General features: G+C 42.6%; 1 protein-coding gene and 1 non-coding gene across 4 annotated transcripts; one reads left to right on the top strand and one right to left on the bottom strand.

Moving 5' to 3' along the window:
* The first annotated feature begins 441 nt into the window (after nt 1-441).
* Nucleotides 442-19069, top strand: WDCP (WD repeat and coiled coil containing). Of its 3 annotated transcripts, XM_023229952.1 has the most exons (4): nt 442-570; nt 8478-10313; nt 14824-14941; nt 17248-19065. In XM_023229952.1, exons 2-4 carry the CDS (start codon nt 8496-8498, stop codon nt 17475-17477), a joined length of 2166 nt encoding a protein of 721 aa, XP_023085720.1. In that variant the 5' UTR covers nt 442-570; nt 8478-8495; the 3' UTR covers nt 17478-19065. The 3 variants fall into 3 exon arrangements, with proteins under 3 accessions (XP_023085720.1, XP_023085721.1, XP_023085722.1); XM_023229953.1 differs by lacking the exon at nt 14824-14941 and having other exon boundaries at nt 17248-19069; XM_023229954.1 differs by lacking the exon at nt 17248-19065 and having other exon boundaries at nt 8478-10363.
* Nucleotides 1947-2050, bottom strand: LOC111554518. The gene has a single exon (XR_002735265.1). It is a non-coding gene; the product is annotated as a U6 spliceosomal RNA (small nuclear RNA).
* Nucleotides 19070-19442: the final 373 nt, after the last annotated feature.

Here is a 19442-nt window from a genome sequence, read left to right on the forward strand (position 1 = left end):
AGTTTTTTTGTATTTTTAGTAGAGACGGGGTTTCATCGTGTTAGCCAGGATGGTCTCGATCTCCTGACCTCGTGATCCGCCCGTCTCGGCCTCCCAAAGTGTTGGGATTACAGGCTTGAGCCACCGCGCCCGGCCCGATTTTATCAGATTTTAAAGGTTAAGAAGCCGTGTTGATCCTAGGGCTCCTGGACTCCTTAGACAAGAGAACCCAGGAGAAGTGGGGAAAGAGCTCAAGTGCTTAAGGGAGGGAAAATGTGGCGGGCTTGCAGTCGGTGGTTTCACGGGGACTACAACTCCCAGCCATCCACGCGGTAGAGCCAGAGCTTATTGGCCAGTGGGATAAACACTCTCTTAATGTGCATATTCAAAAACCAATAGACGGGGCCATCTAGGAGATTGCCTATCCCATCAGAGGACCACTCACCTATCAGAGAACAGATGTCACCGCCCACCTATCAGAGGAGTGAGGGCCGGTGCTTCCGGTGGCTGACCAGAGCTGCTTATCTGCGGTGGCGTGAGGTTGGGAGGCCACGGAGACGGTGGTGTTTTTGTGAGGCAGTGAGAGCTAAGGTATTTTGTCTCCACTGCTGCCGGGCCTGGCGGGTGTGGGGAGGCCGTAGGGGGTCGGGAGGGAAGTGGGCTGGCTCTTGGGGGATGGGGGGCCGGAGGGAGGAGATTCAGGCGTGCAGAGAGGATGAGGAGAATGGGGCGGGCCGCGTGTGCGGGGTCGCGGGATGAGGACCGAGCTGGGGGTGGGTGTAAACGAGGGAATATGACTGTGACTAGTGAATAATACTCCTGGGAATATGTCCCAAGGAAGTCATCCAAAGTCAGGAAGTGCTTTAAGCATTAAGACCTCGGTCCCAGCGTTATTTATAGCGGGATAAAGTTGGGTACAGCTAGGAGCAGTCCAGTACATTATGTCACTTCACTGAGTGTATGTGAAGTGGCCTCTAAAACTAATTTGTAAAACTTTTAAATAACATGGGGAAATGCTAATATATAATGTTAAGTGAAAAAACCGTGATACAAAGTTGCACAGTATGACTGAAAAAGTTTGACAGCCAAACTATGCATAGAAGAGTCTAGAGGGATGTAGTAATTTTCTTTGGATGAATGTTTTCTCGTTAACTCTTCTTAATTTTTTCCTGTGTATGATTTTTGTTTTCAAACAAGTGTAAAGGACTTGAAATCATTTTATAGTGGAAATACAATAAACTTGGAAAACAAGTTGGGGGAGGGATATACTTTTGTTTAAACCTGCTGGAAATGCCAGTTCACCTGAATCTCTTGATTCTCATCGTGAGTTGTCTTTAAAGAAGATGAAAAACACAATTAAATGGTTATATACTGAGCACCAGCTCGTGGTTTTCTGACCACCTCTCCAGAGACCTGAACTAATACAGTGGTCTTTTCCCTCCTAGAACACCCAGGGTTCTTGATTTCATGTTCTCCAGAAAACTTACACTCTGGAGATTGTGAAACAATAGGTACACAATTAGTTTCAGGCAAAATCAGTAACGTTGGGGAATGCCTGAAGGTCATTTAAACCTTGGTCCTCCTGGCCCTCTGATCTTTAACAGTGAGGTTCTCCACCACCTTGACTTTTAATTATTAACCCTGAGTCAATGATTTCCAGATCTTTACCTCTGCCTGCCTAAGGTACATTGGTACCATGTAGACATCTTACATGAAGCACATGTTAATTTCAATTGGTCACATACTACACACGTTCCTCCGCTACTGCCCCCGCCCACTCCTCCCCCAGCAGGGTCTCACTCTGTCACCCAGGCTGGAGTGCAGTGGTGTGATCATAGCTTACTGTAACCTTGAACTCCTGAGCTCAAATCCTCTCAGCCTCCAGAATAACTAGGACTGCAGGTGTGTGACACTGCACCCAGCTAATTTTTATTTTTATTTTTATTTTTATTATTTTTTTCTTTTTCTTTTTCATGGAACACTTCACAAATTTGCAGGTCATCCCTGTGCAGGGGCCATGCTACTCTCTGTATCATTTCAATTTTAGTATATGTGCTGCCAAAGTGAGCACCCACCTCATTTTAAAAATTTTTTCTGTAGAATTGGAGTCTCCCTGTGTTGCCTAGGCTGGTCTTGAAATCCTGGCATCAAGTGATACTCCTACCTCAGCCTCCCAAAGTGCTGGGATTACAAGTGTTAGCCACTGTGCCTGCCCTGCCCTTCCTTTCTCTTTCTTTCTTTCTTTTTTTTTTTTTTTGAGATGGAGTCTGGCTCTGTCACCCAGGCTGGAGTACAGTGGTACAATCTTGGCTCACTGCAACCTCCGCCTCCTAGGTTCAAGCGATTCTTCTGCTGCAGCCTCCCAAGTAGCTGGAACTACAGGCACGTACCATCACGCCCAGCTAATACTGTATTTTTAGTAGAGATAGGGTTTCACCATGTTGGCAAGGCTGGTCTCAAACTCCTGACCTCAGGTGATCCGCCTGCCTCAGCCTTCGAAAGTGCTGAGATTACAGGCATGAGGCATCTCACCCAGCGTGCCCTGCCTTCCTTGCCTTTGAAACATGCTCTGGTTAATGGTTTAGCAGTTTCTCAAGCTAAAAATCTGGGTTTTATCCTTAATTCTTTTTTCTTCCTCACTACTTATATTCTATCTGATATCACTGTCTGTTCCATCTGCCTTAGAAGCATCTCCTGAATAATGACCTTTCTCTACTGCAATAGTTGCAAACTTGCTTCACTTTCACTTTGTGGCATTCAAATTACTTGTCAACTTTCTTCCTTCTCAGATCCATTCTGCATATTGTCACTCGAATATATGCTGGTTCCCCCAAGATTCCAAATTCCCCAGTATGCCCTTTATGATCAGAGAATAAACTTAGAAAGATATATCAATATCTGATAATATAAGACTTTAAATGCCTTGTTAAGACATTTTGAGGCTTTTTTATATGTACTGTAAATGTGGGGATTCATCAAGGGTGTTTATGCAGAAGAGCAAAATGATCACAGCTGTGCCTTTTTTTTTTTTTTTTTTTTTTTTTTTAAGGATAATTCTACCCAACAACACAGAGTATGCAGGCTCATTTGGAAAGTAGAGACTGGTATCAAGGGAACCTCTCCTTGTTTTATCCTAATAAAAAGGGAGAAGTCAGAACCTGATCTAACACAGGAGTAGAAAGGAATGGAGCAGAGTTTTGTAATTATTGTGTTTTTGAGAAAAATGTGCCACATTTCTTCTTGTTACTGAAGATGACAATATTAAAATTCATTCTTCTAAAAACCTCAGTAAACTGGCCTGTGCAGTGGCTCACACCTGTAATCCTAGCATTTTGGGAGGCCAAGGCAGGAGGATCACTTGAGGTCAGGAGTTTCAGCCTGGCCAACATGATGAAACCTCGTCTCTACTAAAAATATAAAAATTAGCTGGGCGTGGTGTTGGGCGCCTTGGGAGTTCCTTGGGAGGCTGAGGCACAAGAGTCACTTGAACCCAGGAAGTGGAAGTTGCAGTGAGCCTAGATCATGCCACTGCATTACAGCCTGGGTGACGGAGCAAGACTCCATGCCCCTACCCCTCAAAAAAATAACCTCAGTAAACTTATTCCCATGTTTGTTTTTCTCTTATTCCCAAATCCTTGTCTTGTGCTACCCTGGCCACACACACCCTCATTGACATTAGACTAAACTTGGTATCCTAAAATATATAAATTGACTTGGATGTAATTGGCCCATTAGGAACCCCTTTCTCTGCCCATGAAAGTGTATCATGCATTATTTATCAATAAAAGTCTTTTTAAAGTATATAAGTAGATATTAGGGGGAAAACATTTATTATCTTTCATAAGACCAGTGGGATAGAGATCACAGTTTTGTTCGTTAGTAATGACAGGACTTTTTTCTCCATTTAGCAAGCCGCTGCAGAACCACTTAATCTGACATTATATATAAAAGCATAATAGACCTTTTTTAAAAAAAATAAATAAGTAAAATATCCTAGGAACAAGGACAAAGCTAGCAAGGAGATATGAGAAATAATTTACAGATAAGCAAATCACCAGGTTGGTAGAGAATACATTTCTTTGGATTTAGAGTCTGAAGACAACTTCTCAAGTTCTGCCTTTGACACTTAGTAAAACAAGGCTGAAAAATGTCATTTAGATTCAGTGATAGGGAAGCACTGGTGGCCTGGTGAGAGATGTTTTGGAGAAGAGATTGGAATGGAATTCATTTTAAGTATATTAGAAGAGAATGAGTGGTGAAAAAAATGAGTACTGCCAGTTTACACAGTTCTTTGATAACTAATAAGGTTAAACATCACTTTATATATGTTTGTAGATTGTTGTGGGGTTTTTTGTTTTGTTTTGTTTTGTTTTAAGTAGAGACAGTATCTTGCTGTGTTGTCCAGGTTGGTCTCTCGTCTCAAACTCCAGGGCTCAAGTGATCTTTCTGCCTTGGCCTCCTAAAGTGTTGGGATTATAGGCATGAGCCACTGTGCCTGGCCAATAGTCATTTTGTTTAGTTTTGTTTTGAGTCCCACTCTGTTGCCCAGGCTACAGTGCAGTGGTGCCATCTTGGCTTACTGTAACATCCGCCTCCCGGGTTCAAGCAATTCTTGTGTCTCAGCCTCCCAAGTAGCTGGGATTACAGGAGTGTGCCATCACTCCTGGCTAATTTTTTTTTTTTTTTTTTTTTGAGACGGAGTCTCACTCTCTCACCCAGGCTGGAGTGCAGTGGCCAGATCTCAGCTCACTGCAAGCTCTGCCCCCCGGGTTTACGCCATTCTCCTGCCTCAGCCTCCCAAGTAGCTGGGACTACAGGCGCCCACCACCTCGCCCGGCTCATTTTTTGTATTTTTTTAGTAGAGACGGGGTTTCACCGCGTTAGCCAGGATGGTCTCGATCTCCTGACCTCGTGATCCGCCCGTCTCGGCCTCTCAAAGTGCTGGGATTACAGGCTTGAGCCACCGCGCCTGGCCTAATTTTTTGTATTTTTAATAGAAACAAGGTTTCGCCATGTTGGCCAGGCTGGTCTCTAACTTCTCACCTCAGGTAATCCACCCGCCTTTGCCTCCCAAAGTGCTGGGATTAAAGACATGAGCTACCTGGCCCAGTAATTTTTTTTTTTTTTTTGAGGTGGAGTCTCACTCTGTCGCCCAGGCTGGGGTGCAGGGCCTCCATCTCTACTCACTGCAAGCTCCACCTCCCGGGTTTACGCCATTCTCCTGCCTCAGCCTCTCAAGTGTCTGGGACTACAGGTGCCTGCCACCTCACCTGGCTAGTTTTTTGTATTTTTTAGTAGAGACGAGGTGTCACCGTGTAAGCCAGGATGGTCTTGATCTCCTGACCTCGTGATCCTCCCATCTCAGCCTCCCAAAGTGCTGGGATTACAGGCTTGAGCCATTGCACCCGGCCCAGTAATTTTTTTAATACTAAATTGTTTTTTTTTTTTTTTTTTTGAGACAGAGTTTCACTCTTGTTGCCCAGGCTGGAGTGCCATGGCACGATCTCAGCTCACCGCAACCTCTGCCTCCAGGGTTCAAGTGATTCTCCTGTCTCAGCCTCCCAAGTAGCTTGGCTTACAGGCATGCACCACCATGCCCAGCTAATTTTTTTTTTCTTTTTGAGACAGAGTCTCACTCTGTCACCCAGGTTGGAGTGCAGTGCCTCCATCTCCATCCACTGCAAGCTCCGCCTCCCAGGTTCACGCCATTCTCCTGCCTCAGCCTCCCTAGTAGCTGGGACTACAGGGGCCCGCCACCATGCCCGGCTAATTATTTTTAGTAGAGATGGGGTTTCACCATCTTAGCCAGGATGGTCTCGATCTCTTGACCTTGTGATCTGCCCACCTCGGCCTCCCAAAGTGCTGGGATTACAGGCATGAGCCACCGCACCAGGCCAATTTTTTGTATTTATAGTAGAGATGAGGTTTCTCCATGTTGATCAGGCTGGTCTTGATCTCCTGACCTCAGGTGATCTGCCCTCCTCATGCTCCCAAAGTGCTGGGATTACAGGCATGAGCCCCCACTCCCAGCCTTTATACTAAAATTAGTCTTTCTCAGTCTGTGTTTATTATTGCAACATTTTATTCTTTTTTTTTTTTTTTTTTTTGTTACTTTTTTGAGACGGAGTCTGGCTCTGTCGCCCAGGCTGGAGCGCAGTGGCCCGATCTCAGCTCACTGCAAACTCCGCCTCCCAGGTTCACGCCATTCTCCTGCCTCAGCCTCCCGAGTAGCTGGGACTACAGGCGCCCGCCACCTCACCCGGCTAGTTTTTTGTATTTTTTAGTAGAGACGGGGTTTCACCGTGTTCGCCAGGATGGTCTCGATCTCCTGACCTCGTGATCCGCCCGTCTCGGCCTCCCAAAGTGCTGGGATTACAGGCTTGAGCCACTGCGCCCGGCCTGCAACATTTTATTCTTATATCCATTATTATATATGTGTGTACCCACTGATTGATAGGATTTCAAAATATAATTTCATGTGCCTTATTCTCTCTACTGACTATATGTATCTTTTTTTTGAGACAGAGTTTCACTTTCGTTGCCCAGGCTGGAGTGCAATGGTGCAATCTCAGCTCACTGCAGCCTCCCACCTCCCGGGTTCAAGCAATTCTCCGGCCTCAGCCTCCCGAGTAGCTGGGATTACAGGCACCTGCCACCGAGCCCAACTAATTTTTGTATTTTTAATAGAGATGGGGTTTCACAATGTTGGCCAGGCTGGTCTCGAGCTCCAGACCTCGGGTGATCTGCCCATCTCGGCCTCCCAAAGTGCTGGGACTACAGGCATGAAACACCATGCGTGGCCACCCCATTTTTTGTTTAAAAGAAAAGCCATAACATATAAAATCCTATATATCTTTGTGTCTTTCTTTAACATTTTCAGAGGCTTCACACCAAATTGTTAATGATGCTTTTATCAAGGCCTTGAAATGGGGGAGAGGAGGGGCTAAAGAGGGGCTAGCACAGAGTAGGAGGGAACAGTTTTTTAATTTTTTTTGGAGATAGAGTTTTGCTCCTGTCACCCACACTGAAGTGCAGTGGGGCAATCTTGGCTCACTGCAGCCTCCATCTCCTGGGTTCAAGTGATTCTCCTGCCTCAGCCTCACGAGTTGCTGGGATTACAGGTATGTGCCACCACGCCCAGCCAGTTTTTGTATTATTATAGAGACAGGGTTACACCATGTTGGCCAGGCTGGTCTCAAACTCCTGACCTCAGGTGATCCACCTGCCTCGGCCTCCCAAAGTGCTGGGATTACAGGCATGAGCCACCGTGCCCAGCCTAAGTATATACTTCTCTCTTTTTTTTCTTTTCTTTTTTTCTTTTTTTTGAGGTGGAGTTTCTCTGATGTTGCCCAGGTTGAAGTGCAATGGCATGATCTCAGCTCCCTGCAGCCTCTGCCTCCCATGTTCAAACGATTCTCCTGCCTCAGCCTCCTGAGTATCTGGGAGTACGGGCACGCACCACCACACCTGGCTAATTTTGTATTTTTAGTAGAGACGGGGTTTCTGCATGCTGGTCAGGCTGGTCTCAAACTCCCAACCTCAGGTGATCCTCCTGCCTCAGCTTCCCAAAGTGCTGGGATTATAGGCGTGAGCTGCCACTTCCAGCCCTAAGCATGTACTTCTTTAGTGATTCAGATGCCTGGGGGAAAAACATTCAGGGTGAAAAAATGAAGATAATACTTGCCTAACCTACTTTACATTATTGTAAAGGATTGTTGTAAGATAAGATGCAATAGGGAGTATGAAAATGTTCTGAAAATTATTAAGTGCTGTTGAATATGATAAAGTAGAAACAGTGATTTTTGAGTGTCATTTCAGTGGAGAGATAAAAGCCACTTTGGAAGGATTTGAAATAAGTGCTAATAAAGTCAGAGATGTGCATATCAGTTATTCATTGATTTGGCAGTAAAAGGATGAATAGAATTAGATGATGGAGGAGACTTCTCTCAAATTTTTAATTGGAAAGTTTTCTAACTTGAAAGTACCATAAATAGTAACATAGCCTCAATCTAGACTCAACAATTATTAACATTTTACTATATTTGTTTTCTTTCTGTATGTCTATAGAAAATTTGGGTTTTTTTTTTTTTTTTTGTCAAACCATTTGAAAGCACATTGTAGGCATCATGACATTTTACCCCAAGTACTTCAACATGTATATTTTAATAAGGACCTTGTCTTGCATAACCACAATACCATGTTCAGACTTAAGAAAATTAATAACTCTACAATATTTTCTGATATCCATTCTATACTCAGATTTCCCCAGTTCTGAAAGTCTTCATTAGGTAGATTTTATTTCTTCAAGATCCAAAGTATATACATTGCATTCGCCTGTTATAGCTCAGTAGTCTCTTAATTTACAATATTCCCCCGTCCTTTTGTCTCTCTACATTATTAACCTGAGAAGGGGCTAAGCCAGTTGTCTTATAAAATGTCCTGCATTCTAGATTTGTCTAGATTTCTTGTGGTGTAACTTTCCTTCGTAATCATTTCAGGTAACCTTTATCAAAAGGATGGAGCTGGGAAAAGGAAAACTACTCAGGACTGGACTGAACGCGTTGCATCAAGCAGTGCACCCGATCCATGGCCTTGCCTGGACTGATGGGAATCAAGTTGTCCTAACTGATTTACAGCTTCACAATGGAGAGGTCAAGTTTGGGGACTCCAAAGTCATTGGGCAATTTGAATGTGTCTGTGGGTTGTCCTGGGCCCCACCTGTTGCAGATGACACGCCTATTCTACTCGCAGTCCAGCATGAGAAGCGTGTCACTGTATGGCAGCTGTGTCCCAGCCCTATGGAGTCAAGCAGATGGCTGACGTCTCAGACTTGTGAGATTAGAGGATCACTACCTATCCTTCCCCAGGGCTGTGTGTGGCACCCAAAATGTGCTATTCTGACTATGTTGACTGCTCAGGGTGTCTCCATTTTCCCTAATGTGCACTCTGACAATTCCCAGGTAAAGGCAGATATCAACACCCAGGGCCGCATTCACTGTGCATGTTGGACCCAGGATGGCCTGAGGCTGGTGGTGGCAGTAGGCAGCAGCCTGCATTCTTATATTTGGGACAGTGCTCAGAAGACTCTTCACAGGTGCTCCTCCTGCCTGGTGTTTGATGTGGACAGCCACATCTGCTCCATCACGGCAACTGTGGACTCACAGGTTGCTATAGCCACTGAGCTTCCACTGGATAAGATCTGTGGCTTAAATGCATCTGAAACCTTTAATGTCCCACCCAACAGTAAAGACACGACTCCGTATGCTTTACCAGTTATTGGTGAAGTACCCTCTATTGATAAAGAGGCAACTGATTCTGAAACAGATTCTGAAGTATCAGTTTCTTCTTCCTATTTAGAACCTCTGGATCTAACTCACATACACTTCAGTCAACATAAGTCTGAGGGTAATTCTCTTATTTGTCTAAGAAAAAAGGACTACTTGACAGGAACTGGCCAAGATTCTTCACATTTGGTCTTTGTGACTTTTAAGAAAGCGGTTACCATGACAAGAAAAGTCACTATTCCAGGCATCCTGGTTCCTGATCTGATAGCATTTAATCTTAAAGCACATGTAGTGGCAGTGGCTTCCAACACTTGTAATATAATTTTGATCTACTCTCTCATTCCATCTTCAGTCCCAAACATCCAGCAAATTCGATTAGAGAACACTGAAAGACCAAAAGGGATATGTTTCTTGACAGACAAACTATTACTAATTTTGGTAGGAAAACAAAAACTCACTGATACAACGTTTCTTCCTTCTTCAAAGTCTGATCAGTATGCGATTAGCTTGATTGTTAGAGAAGTAATGTTGGAAGAAGAACCTTCAATAACATCAAGTGAAAGCCATACTACCTACTCTACTTGCAGTGCTCCATTAAATAAAGCAAATAGAAAAAAGTTAATTGAAAGTCTTTCCCCAGATTTTTGTCACCAAAACAAAGGCCTGTTGCTGACAGCTAATACCAGTAATCAGAATGGAAGGCCTGGAAGAACACTTATTAAAGAAATCCAGAGTCCTCTGTCTAGTATCTGTGATGACTCCATAGCCCTAGATGCTGAGCCTATTACCCAGCCAGCATCACTGCCCAGACACAGCAGCACACCAGACCACACCAGCACACTGGAGCCTCCTCATTTGCCTCAAAAAAAGAACTTACAAAGTGAAAAGGAAACTTACAAGCTGTCTAAGAAAGTGGAAATTTTATCTAGGAACCTGGTTGAAATGCAGCGGTGTCTTTCTGAACTCACAAACTGTCTGCATAATGGGAGGAAATCCTCTTCAGTGTATCCACTTTCTCAAGATCTTCCTTATGTTCACATCATTTACCAGGTAAATTCTCCTTTGAGGAACTACCACTATACATAAAGCTCCTGCAGCCGGTGAGTACTGCAAGAAACATATTGATGAGGAAGATGGTGCTCTAACTGAACTTCACTAAGCTGGGCATGTTGTTACAGGCAAGTTGGTACACCTTTGCAGGTTGGTTGGTTTTTAGCCTGCCAACCAAATAGGCACACATATCAGTCTACATCATGATTTTACCAGGTGCGTGGTGTGGAAAAATAAATGTCTGCAATAATTCTTTATATTTAGAAAAAAAATTAATCATGTTAATTCATTGTGACAACCTTTTCCTTATATAATAGAGATACTCCTCCACTTATAAAAAAGGTCATGTTGCTGGGCGCCATGACTCACCCCTGTAATCCCAGCACTTTGGGAAGCCGAGGCAAGTGGATCGCCTGAGGTCAGGAGTTCGAGACCAGCCTGACCAATGTGGTGAAACTCTGTCTCTAATAAAAATATAAAAAGTAGCCAGGCATGATGATGATGATGTAATCCCAGCTACTTGGGAGGCTAAGGCAGGAGAATCACTTGAGCCCGGGAGGGAGAGGTTTCAGTGAGCTGAGACTGCGGGCCACTGCACTCCATCCTGGGCAACAGAGACTCCATCTCAAAAAAAAAAAAAAGGAAAAGGTTATGTTCATTTAAAATGTTTTGATGCATTTCTTTATGCATACATATCCAAACATTATACAAATGGGATCATATTATACATGTTTTTATCATGGACATTTTCCTTCTATATAAAGTATGGCCTTGCCCCATCTTCCCCTTAATCTGCTGTAACCAGCAGCTTAACATGATCCTTTCGTGACTTTCTTCATGCTTATATGATCTAACACAGGTCTTTGTGTACATAGATACATAGGTATGTGGGAGTGGTTTGTCATTGTTTTTACAAAAATGGGGTGATATGCCTCTTCACTTCTTACTGAGAGTATGCTCTTTATTTAGCCATTCCCTTGTTGATTGACATTCACTTTGTTTTTAGTTTTTAGCTACTCCAAATAATGCTGCAGTAGTACTCTTATATGTATCCATTCGTGTTAGTACCTTTATTTCTGTTGGATTTGTTCCCAGAAGTAGAAATGCAAATTTGAAGAGTATATGTGTTTCTACTTTTAATAGAGTTGCCAGATTGCCTGTCAAAGATTTTTACTTAACAATGCATCATCACACGCCCACCAGCTATGTATAAGGCTGTCCTTTTCCTCATATGTCACCAATCTGATCAGTGATCCCCCTGCTTCAGCCTCCTGAGCAGTTGAGACCACAGGCACATGCCACCACAGTTGGCTTATATATATATATATATATTTTTTTTTTTTTTAAGCAGAGACAGGATCTTGCTATGTTGTCTAGGCTGATCGTGACCTCCTGGGCTCAAGTGATTGTCTTGCCTCAGCCTCCAAAGGTGCTGGGATTACAGGTGTGTGCCACTGCATGTGGCCCCAACCCTACATTTTTTTGAAGAGGATTTTTGCCACATTAACTACATGAAGTTTTCAGTAATAGAGTTTTACTTTTTTTTAATTAAAAAACTTTTTTTACTTTTTTTTTTTTTTTTAAACTATAGAGACAAGGTCTTGCTATGTTGCCCAGGCTGGTTTGGAAGCCCTGGGCTCAAGCAGTCCTCCTGCCTCAGCCTTCCAAAGCGCTGGGATTACAGGTGTGAGCCACTGCACCCAGCATAGTTTTGATTTTTTAAAAAATTATTTTATTTATAAATGTGATGACTGGTTTGGATTTCTTTCCTACTATGACTTTTTAAAGAATTTTTTTTTTATTTTTCTTCCATCTTTTTTTTATAGGTGATTCATTTATTTGGTTTAAAAAGCAAAACTGTATTTTAATAAAAACTATACTAAGAACTCTTACTCCTACCCCTGTTCTTTCAGCCTGTTCTCCTTTCCTGCTTTAGGTAACTATTTTTATTTTTATTTCTTTATGCGGATACTAGGAGACTTTAGTTATGTATTTTTATTTCCTATATACACCTTTTCATTTTCCATTTAATAGTATGTCCTAGAGAGCTCTTCATATCAGCACACAGAGCTCTTTTTTCATCTTTTTTTCCACAGCTGCATAGTAATTTTTTTCCTAATTACAAAAGTGATATATACTTGTTGAAGAAAAAAATTTAACCATTACAGAAAGTAAAAATTTTCCATAATCCAACCTTTAGAGAAAATCACAGATATAGTTAGATATTTTATTAGATGTTAGATGTAAATATTGCCATATTTTTTCTGTATCTAATAAAAAACTTTAAATTTATTTTAAAAATATATTGTTTTAAAATTTTTCTTTAAATAGGCTATGTTACTTGCAAACAATAATACATCTTTCGTTTTTAAAACATTTATAAATGTAAAATTTTATATTTTTAAAAACTAAGGTTAAAACAACCATGTTTGGTCAGGCGTGGTGGCTTCAACCTGTAACCCCAGAACTTTGGGAGGCCACGATGGGTCGATCGCTTGAGTCCAGGAGTTCGAGACCCGCCTGGGCAACATGGCAAAACCCCGTCTCTTCCAAAAAATAAAAAAATTAGCCAGCCATGATGGCACCCACCCATATTCCCAGTTTCTTGGGAGGCTGAGGTGTGAGGATCACCTAAGCTGAGGAGGTTGAGGCTGCAGTGAGCTATAATCATGCCACTGCACTCCAGCCTGGGAAACAGCAAGGCTCTGTCTCAAAAAAAAAAAAAGTTTTCTTGCCCTTTCAATTCCTCAGTTTTTTAGTTTATAGTGATGTAATCCAACTAAGCTGTTGTTAGTAGTTATCTCTGGAGGATAGAATTGTGGGGACTTTACTGTCTGCATTATATTTTTCTGTTATACTTTTATTTTATTTTGTTTATTTTTAGATACAGCCTCCCTTTGTCACCCAGGCTGGAGTGCAGTGGCACGATCTTGGCTCACTGCAACATCCGCCTCCTGGGTTCAAGCAATTCTCGTGCCTCAACCACCCAGGTAGCTGGGATTACAGGTGTGCACCTCTACGCCCAGCTAATTTTTGTATTTATAGTAGAGACAAGGTTTCACCATGTTGGCCAGGCTGGTCTCAAACTCCTGACCTCAAGTGATCCACTGGCTTTGGCCTCCCAAAGTGCTGGGATTAGGCATGAGCCACCACACCTGGCCCTATTATACTTCTAAAAAATTGATCATGTCTTCCTTTTGTAATGAGAAAAGTAAAAATTACAAAAACAAAATAATCAAAAGCAAGAAATAGTTTCCCCTGTAATTTCAGAAGTTACATTTCATAAGAGGTGAAATAAACGATTCGTTGTTTTTGACTTTTACAGTTTATTCCTGTGACTTCATTTAAAAATATTAGTGGGGTGCAGCACACCAACATGGCACAGGCATACATATGTAACAAACCTGCACGTTGTGCACATGTACCCTAGAACTCAAAGTATAATAATAATAATTAAAAAAAAAAAAATTAGTGGACATATTCTTGGAGTGGTTCATCCTACCACAATGACGTATAATTTATTTTCTTCTTACAAGATGGGGTCTTGCCATGTTGCCCAGGCTGCTCTCCAACACCTGGGCTCAAGCAATCCATATACTTTGGTCTCCCAAAGTGCTTAACAACAAAATTAATTAGACATATAACTTATACAACTGTCCTTTATTTTTATTTATTTATTTATTTATTTATTTATTTATTTATTTATTTATTTTTTGAGATGGAGTCTGTCTCTGTCACCCAGCCTGGAGTACAGTGGCGCCTTCTCAGCTCACTGCAACCTCTGCCTCCTGGGTTCTGGTGAGTCTCCTACCTCAGCCTCCCGAGTAGCTGGGACTACAAGCGTGTGCCACCACGCCTGGCTAACTTTTTTATTTTTTGTAAAGACATGGTTTTGCCATGTTGCCCTGACTGGTCTTGAACTCCTGGGCCCAAGTCATCTGTCCATCTTAGCCTCCCAAACTTTTGGGACTAAGGGGTGAGCCACTGTGCACAGCCAGTGTTTAATGACTTTACAATTTACAAATCATTTATTTTTATTAGTGCTTTTTCTAAGCTGTATGAATTTTGACCATGGTTTGTTTATTTTATGTAAATCCTCTGCTACTCTACCACTTAGGACACTCAGCATTTTTTTTCCTAGTAAACCATGAAGTGTCTAAGCTATATCTGAAACAGCCAAGCAGCTGTTCTCACCGTCAGATTGTGTCTCTCAGGCTGCTGTCCATCATCCTTTTAGTGTTATTAGTTGCATTCTAGGAGAGCCAGTTCCTAATGATGAAGAACCCTGAGGAAAGAGTAGAACAAAAGGAAAAATAAATTAAGGCTGTTTTGTTTGGATTTTTTTAGTTGTATTAAATAATGCAGCAAAGAGCTCCTTAAAACTGAAGTCCAGTTGATTAGTGGTAATAAATAAGTTTTTTTGGAAAAGTATTTACACATTCCTTTTTCAAAAAATGTTAACTCCATTATTTCTGCAATCAGTTTAACAACTCTTATTTTTTATTTGCAGAAACCTTATTATCTAGGTCCTGTTGTTGAAAAAAGAGCGGTGCTTCTCTGTGATGGTAAACTAAGCCTCAGTACAGTTCAGCAGACTTTTGGCCTTTCTCTCATTGAAATGCTGCATGGTAGGTCATGTTCAGAAATTGACCCTACGTAACATCCTTGCCTCCCCCACCATCTATTTTAACTACGCCAGTAATGAAAATGAGGGGTACCAACCATGCAGTTAATTCTAGATAGTTAACAAATCATTTATTACTATTATTATTATTATTATTATTATTATTATTATTATTATTGAGACAGGGTCTTGCTCTGTTGCCCAGGCCAGAGTGCCGTGGTGTGATCATAGCTCACTGCAGCCTCGAACTCCTGATCTCAAGCAATCCTCCCATCTCAGACTCCTACCTAGCGAGAACTATAGGTGTTCACCACCATGCCCAGCCAAGTTTTTTTTTATTTTTTACTTTTTTTTGGAGATGTAGTCTTGCTCTGTCACCCAGGCTGGAGTGCAGTGGCGCAGTCTCAGCTCACCACTGGTTCAGGCAGTTCTCCTGTCTCAGCCTCCTGAGTAGCTGGGACTACAGGCACACACCGTCACACCTGGCTAATTTTTTGTATTTTAGTAGAGACGGGGTTTCACCATGTTGTGCAGGCTGGTTTCTAACTCCTGAGCTAAGGCAATCTGCCCGCCTTGGCCTCCCAAAATGCTGAGATTACAGACATGAGCCACCGCACCCGGCCTCAGCCAAATTAAAAAAAAAAATTTTGTAGATAATGGGATCTCACTCTGTTGCCCAGGCTGATCTTGAACTCCTGACCTCAAGTAATCCTCCCACTTTGGCCTCCCAAAGTGCTATGATTACAGGCATAAGCCACCACACCCAGCCTTAAGTATTATTAATTGCATACTATATGCCCAGGCCTAGTATAGGTGCCAAAACATATGGAAAATATACATCCTGTCTTTAGGGAACTTACAGCCTAGCTGGAAAAGTTAAATGTACATATGAAAAAATTAGAAAAGAGTTACAAAGCAGTATATAACAATTGCAAGAAAGTAACAGAAAGCCTCATTTATTTATATTGCACTAAAATGTAATGATCATAGCAGCATTGCAGAATATTTCTTTCTTTTTTTTTTTTTTTTTTTTTGAGACTGAGTCTCGCTCTGTCACCCAGGCTGGAGTGCAGTGGCATGGTCTTGGCTCACTGCAACCTCTGCCTCCTGGTTTCAAGTGGTTCTCCTGCCTCAGTCTCCCGAGTAGCTGGGACTACAGGTGTGTGCCATCACGCCTGGCTAATTTTTTGTATTTTTGTTAGAGACGGGGTTTCACCATGTTAGCCAGGATGGTCTTGATCTCCTGACCTCAAGATCTGCCCACCTTGGCCTCCCAAAGCGGTGTATTATAGGCGTAAGCCACCACACCCACCCTACAGAATATTTCTTTGAAGAATTGCCATTCTAACATGGAGTAAACATGGATGTTCAAAGGATACTCCTAAGTGGCAAGGGACTGGGTCATACCAGATTCATCAGATGTGGTGCATGGTTGTTTTCTTATGCCTCATTCTTGTAACAGTAGCCACCATATTGAACATTAAGTATCATTTCATTTTTTCCCCTTTTTCCCCTACCTGACCCTAAGTAATGCCCAGTCTTCCTAATACCCCATTCTCTGTAACATCTGATAAGGCTTGAGTTGAGTTGAATATTATCAACTACTGTATTCCTTCACTCAGAAAAAAAAAAATTTGTAGTCATATGTTTCTTTTTTTTTTTCTTTTTGAGACGGAGTCTCGCTCTGTTGCCCAGGCTGGAGTGCAGTGGCCGAATCTCAGCTCACTGCAAGCTCCGCCTCCCAGGTTTACGCCATTCTCCTGCCTCAGCCTCCCCAGTAGCTGGGACTACATGTGCCCGCCACCTCGCCCTGCTAGTTTTTTGTATTTTTTAGTAGAGAGGGGGTTTCACCGTGTTAGCCAGGATGGTCTCCATCTCCTGACCTCATGATCCGTCCGTCTCGGCCTCCCAAAGTGCTGGGATTACAGGCTTGAGCCACCACGCCCAGCCTGTAGTCATATGTTTCATCATAAGAATAATATATACTACAAGCCTGTAATCCCAGCACTTTGGGAGGCCAAGATGGGCAGATCACGAGGTCAGGAGATCGAGACCATCCTGGCTAACACGGTGAAACCCCGTCTCTACTAAAAAATACAAAAAACTAGCCGGGTGAGGTGGCGGACGCCTGTGGTCCCAGCTGCTCGGGAGGCTGAGGCAGGAGAATGGCGTAAACCTGGGAGGCGGAGCTTGCAGTGAACTGAGATCTGGCCACTGCAGTCCAGCCTGGGCGACAGAGCGGGACTCCGTCTCAAAAAAAAAAAAGAATAATATATACTAAATTGCCTATGTATGTATTTTTATTTGCAGATTCCCACTGGATTCTTCTCACTGCTGATAATGAGGGCTTTATCCCGTTAACCTTCACAGCCGCACAGGAAATAATCATAAGAGATGGCAGCCTGTCCAGGTCAGATGTCTTCAGAGACTCTTTTTCTCACAGTCCAGATTCCGTTTCTTCTCTTAAAGTCTTTACAGGCCTTGCTGCCCCCAGTTTAGATACCAGTGGCTGTTCTAACCATGTAGATGGCATGGCCTGATATCTGCAGTGTCCTTGCTGTGTAGCTCTTCAGATGAGACCATTACAAACAAGGCCTGCTTGCCACTGTGGACACTCACCAATGAGACTTGCACTGCACTCGGGCGAAGCACTTGCCATGGTTGACTCTCCTGGTTTCCCCCCGTTTCCCCTGGGCTGAGGCTCATTGCTGTGTAGCAGAGCTCAGTCTTTATTAGATGGCTCCGAAAGTGGTGTTTATGTATTCATGACTGTGTGGTTTTGACTAAGGGCAGAATTCCCAGAACAAAACAATATTATGGTGCCATATGGATTGTTTTATGGTTTCTCTGAGGCTTTGTGTCCCTTGTCCAAAGCTGCGTTGAAGCTGTCTTAGGAGCACTTCAAAGATACCTCGGCATTGTTATAGGTCTTTTTCCGGGCTCCAAGAGGAGGGTGAGGAGTCTGCTGGGGGGCATGTGCTCTAGCATATTAACCTCAAACCAGCAAGAATTAGCAGAGCTCAAAGGAGGACCAGAAACCCACTGGCTTCTGCTCCCAGGAACAGGAAGTGGCTCTGATGTTGCCTGGACCTCCCAGAATTTAAACCTAACACTCTTGCTTCCTTAACAAATTCTGGCTGACAGAGGTCCAGGTACTCTTCAAAACTGACCCTGGGAAAATTTTGAATGAAATTTCAAGGGAATTTGTCCCCTCTGGGCTCCACTGAGATTGTGCCGGTGCTGCTAGCACACTATCGAGCCCAGGCGAGTCTTACTGCAGGATCTTGTGCTGTGGCCACTCATGAGTGTCCCTGAAATACCTTTTTTTTTTTTTTTTAAATCCAGTTTTGGGATCATACAAGTTTTCTGTTTTTCTCCCAGTAGTCAGCTCCCTTAGTTAACTTGTCATTTTAATTTGATATTTTTATTTTCTCTCCTTTCAAATCTTAGAGACCAGCAGAGAATCTGGGAGAGAAAGTATTTCAGGATGTTGGAAATTTAACTGAATCTGAGGTAGTTTTAAAAAGTGCCATTTTGTTTCACTTATGGGCTAAAGTATCAGCTTAGTCAGGTAAGAGCCCTGACCCCCTTCAGATGGACACAGTACTTCTCACTGCCTTCAGATGGAATCACAGATTTCAGTCACGGCAGCATAACAAATTGATCAGTGTGTGGCTAGGCATCTGCAGATAAATTGTTTCGGCCGTAGAAGCTCCATTAGCATATACACTTTCTTTTTCCCCCTTCCTTTAAAATCATCTGGAAAGAAACTTATTTTGTGCCCTTGGGGACTCCTGTCTGTCTGTTACAGTTTACCAAGATGGAGCTGGGTTAGGAAAGAAGTGAGGGCCTATTTTGTGGTTCAAGTGCACTAGACAGCTGCTGGGGTAATGGAAGCAGAGGCAATGTCTGTAATCAGCTGTGGGAGAGCGGTGACTGAGAACAGTCTGAGGCCTCCACTTGGAGGTATCTGGGGTGTAATGAAATCACAATTATCTTGAAGCCTAAGAGGGGACTACAGGACTGTTAACTAAGATAATGTAGGCGCCTAAAAGGGTATGTTACAATCACCATTTCTCAGGTCAAAATACTGTGAATACGTCTTCAATAAAATCACTATGGTTATTGTGGCTGTTTTGGATGTTTTGGTAGTATTTTCTTTGTGATTATTGCTGCTATAGAGGAACCGGCAATAATCTTGAAGTTCTATATGCATATGTTATCTGTGTTCCTTCTTCGGGTGGACAGTCCAGAATATAAATGATTCTTTACAACACATCTGATTCCATGACAACTCTCATACAAGAGATGTTTCCTTGGCCTCTGCTATTATTGCAGTCACTGGAACAATAGAAAATGATCCCATATTTGCTGGCTTTGAAGGCAGGGAGAGAAGAGCTAAATTCTTCAAAGTATTGTTTAATGTTCTACTGAAAATATTTATCATAAAGATATTTTTACAAATCCCATTTTGCATTCAAGTTTTTCTAAATTCTGAATGGGTA

This window comes from Piliocolobus tephrosceles, chromosome 15, assembly GCF_002776525.5.
Source record: "Piliocolobus tephrosceles isolate RC106 chromosome 15, ASM277652v3, whole genome shotgun sequence".
NCBI lineage: Eukaryota > Metazoa > Chordata > Mammalia > Primates > Cercopithecidae > Piliocolobus > Piliocolobus tephrosceles.

Excerpts from the sequence above, each read along its gene's own strand:
- WDCP (XM_023229952.1), top strand. The coding sequence starts at position 8,496 with ATGGAGCTGGGAAAAGGAAAACTACTCAGGACTGGACTGAACGCGTTG. Across the intron at positions 10,314-14,823 it reads ATGTTCACATCATTTACCAG|AAACCTTATTATCTAGGTCC; the intron begins GTAAATTCTCCT and ends TTTTATTTGCAG. Across the intron at positions 14,942-17,247 it reads TCTCATTGAAATGCTGCATG|ATTCCCACTGGATTCTTCTC; the intron begins GTAGGTCATGTT and ends TTTTATTTGCAG.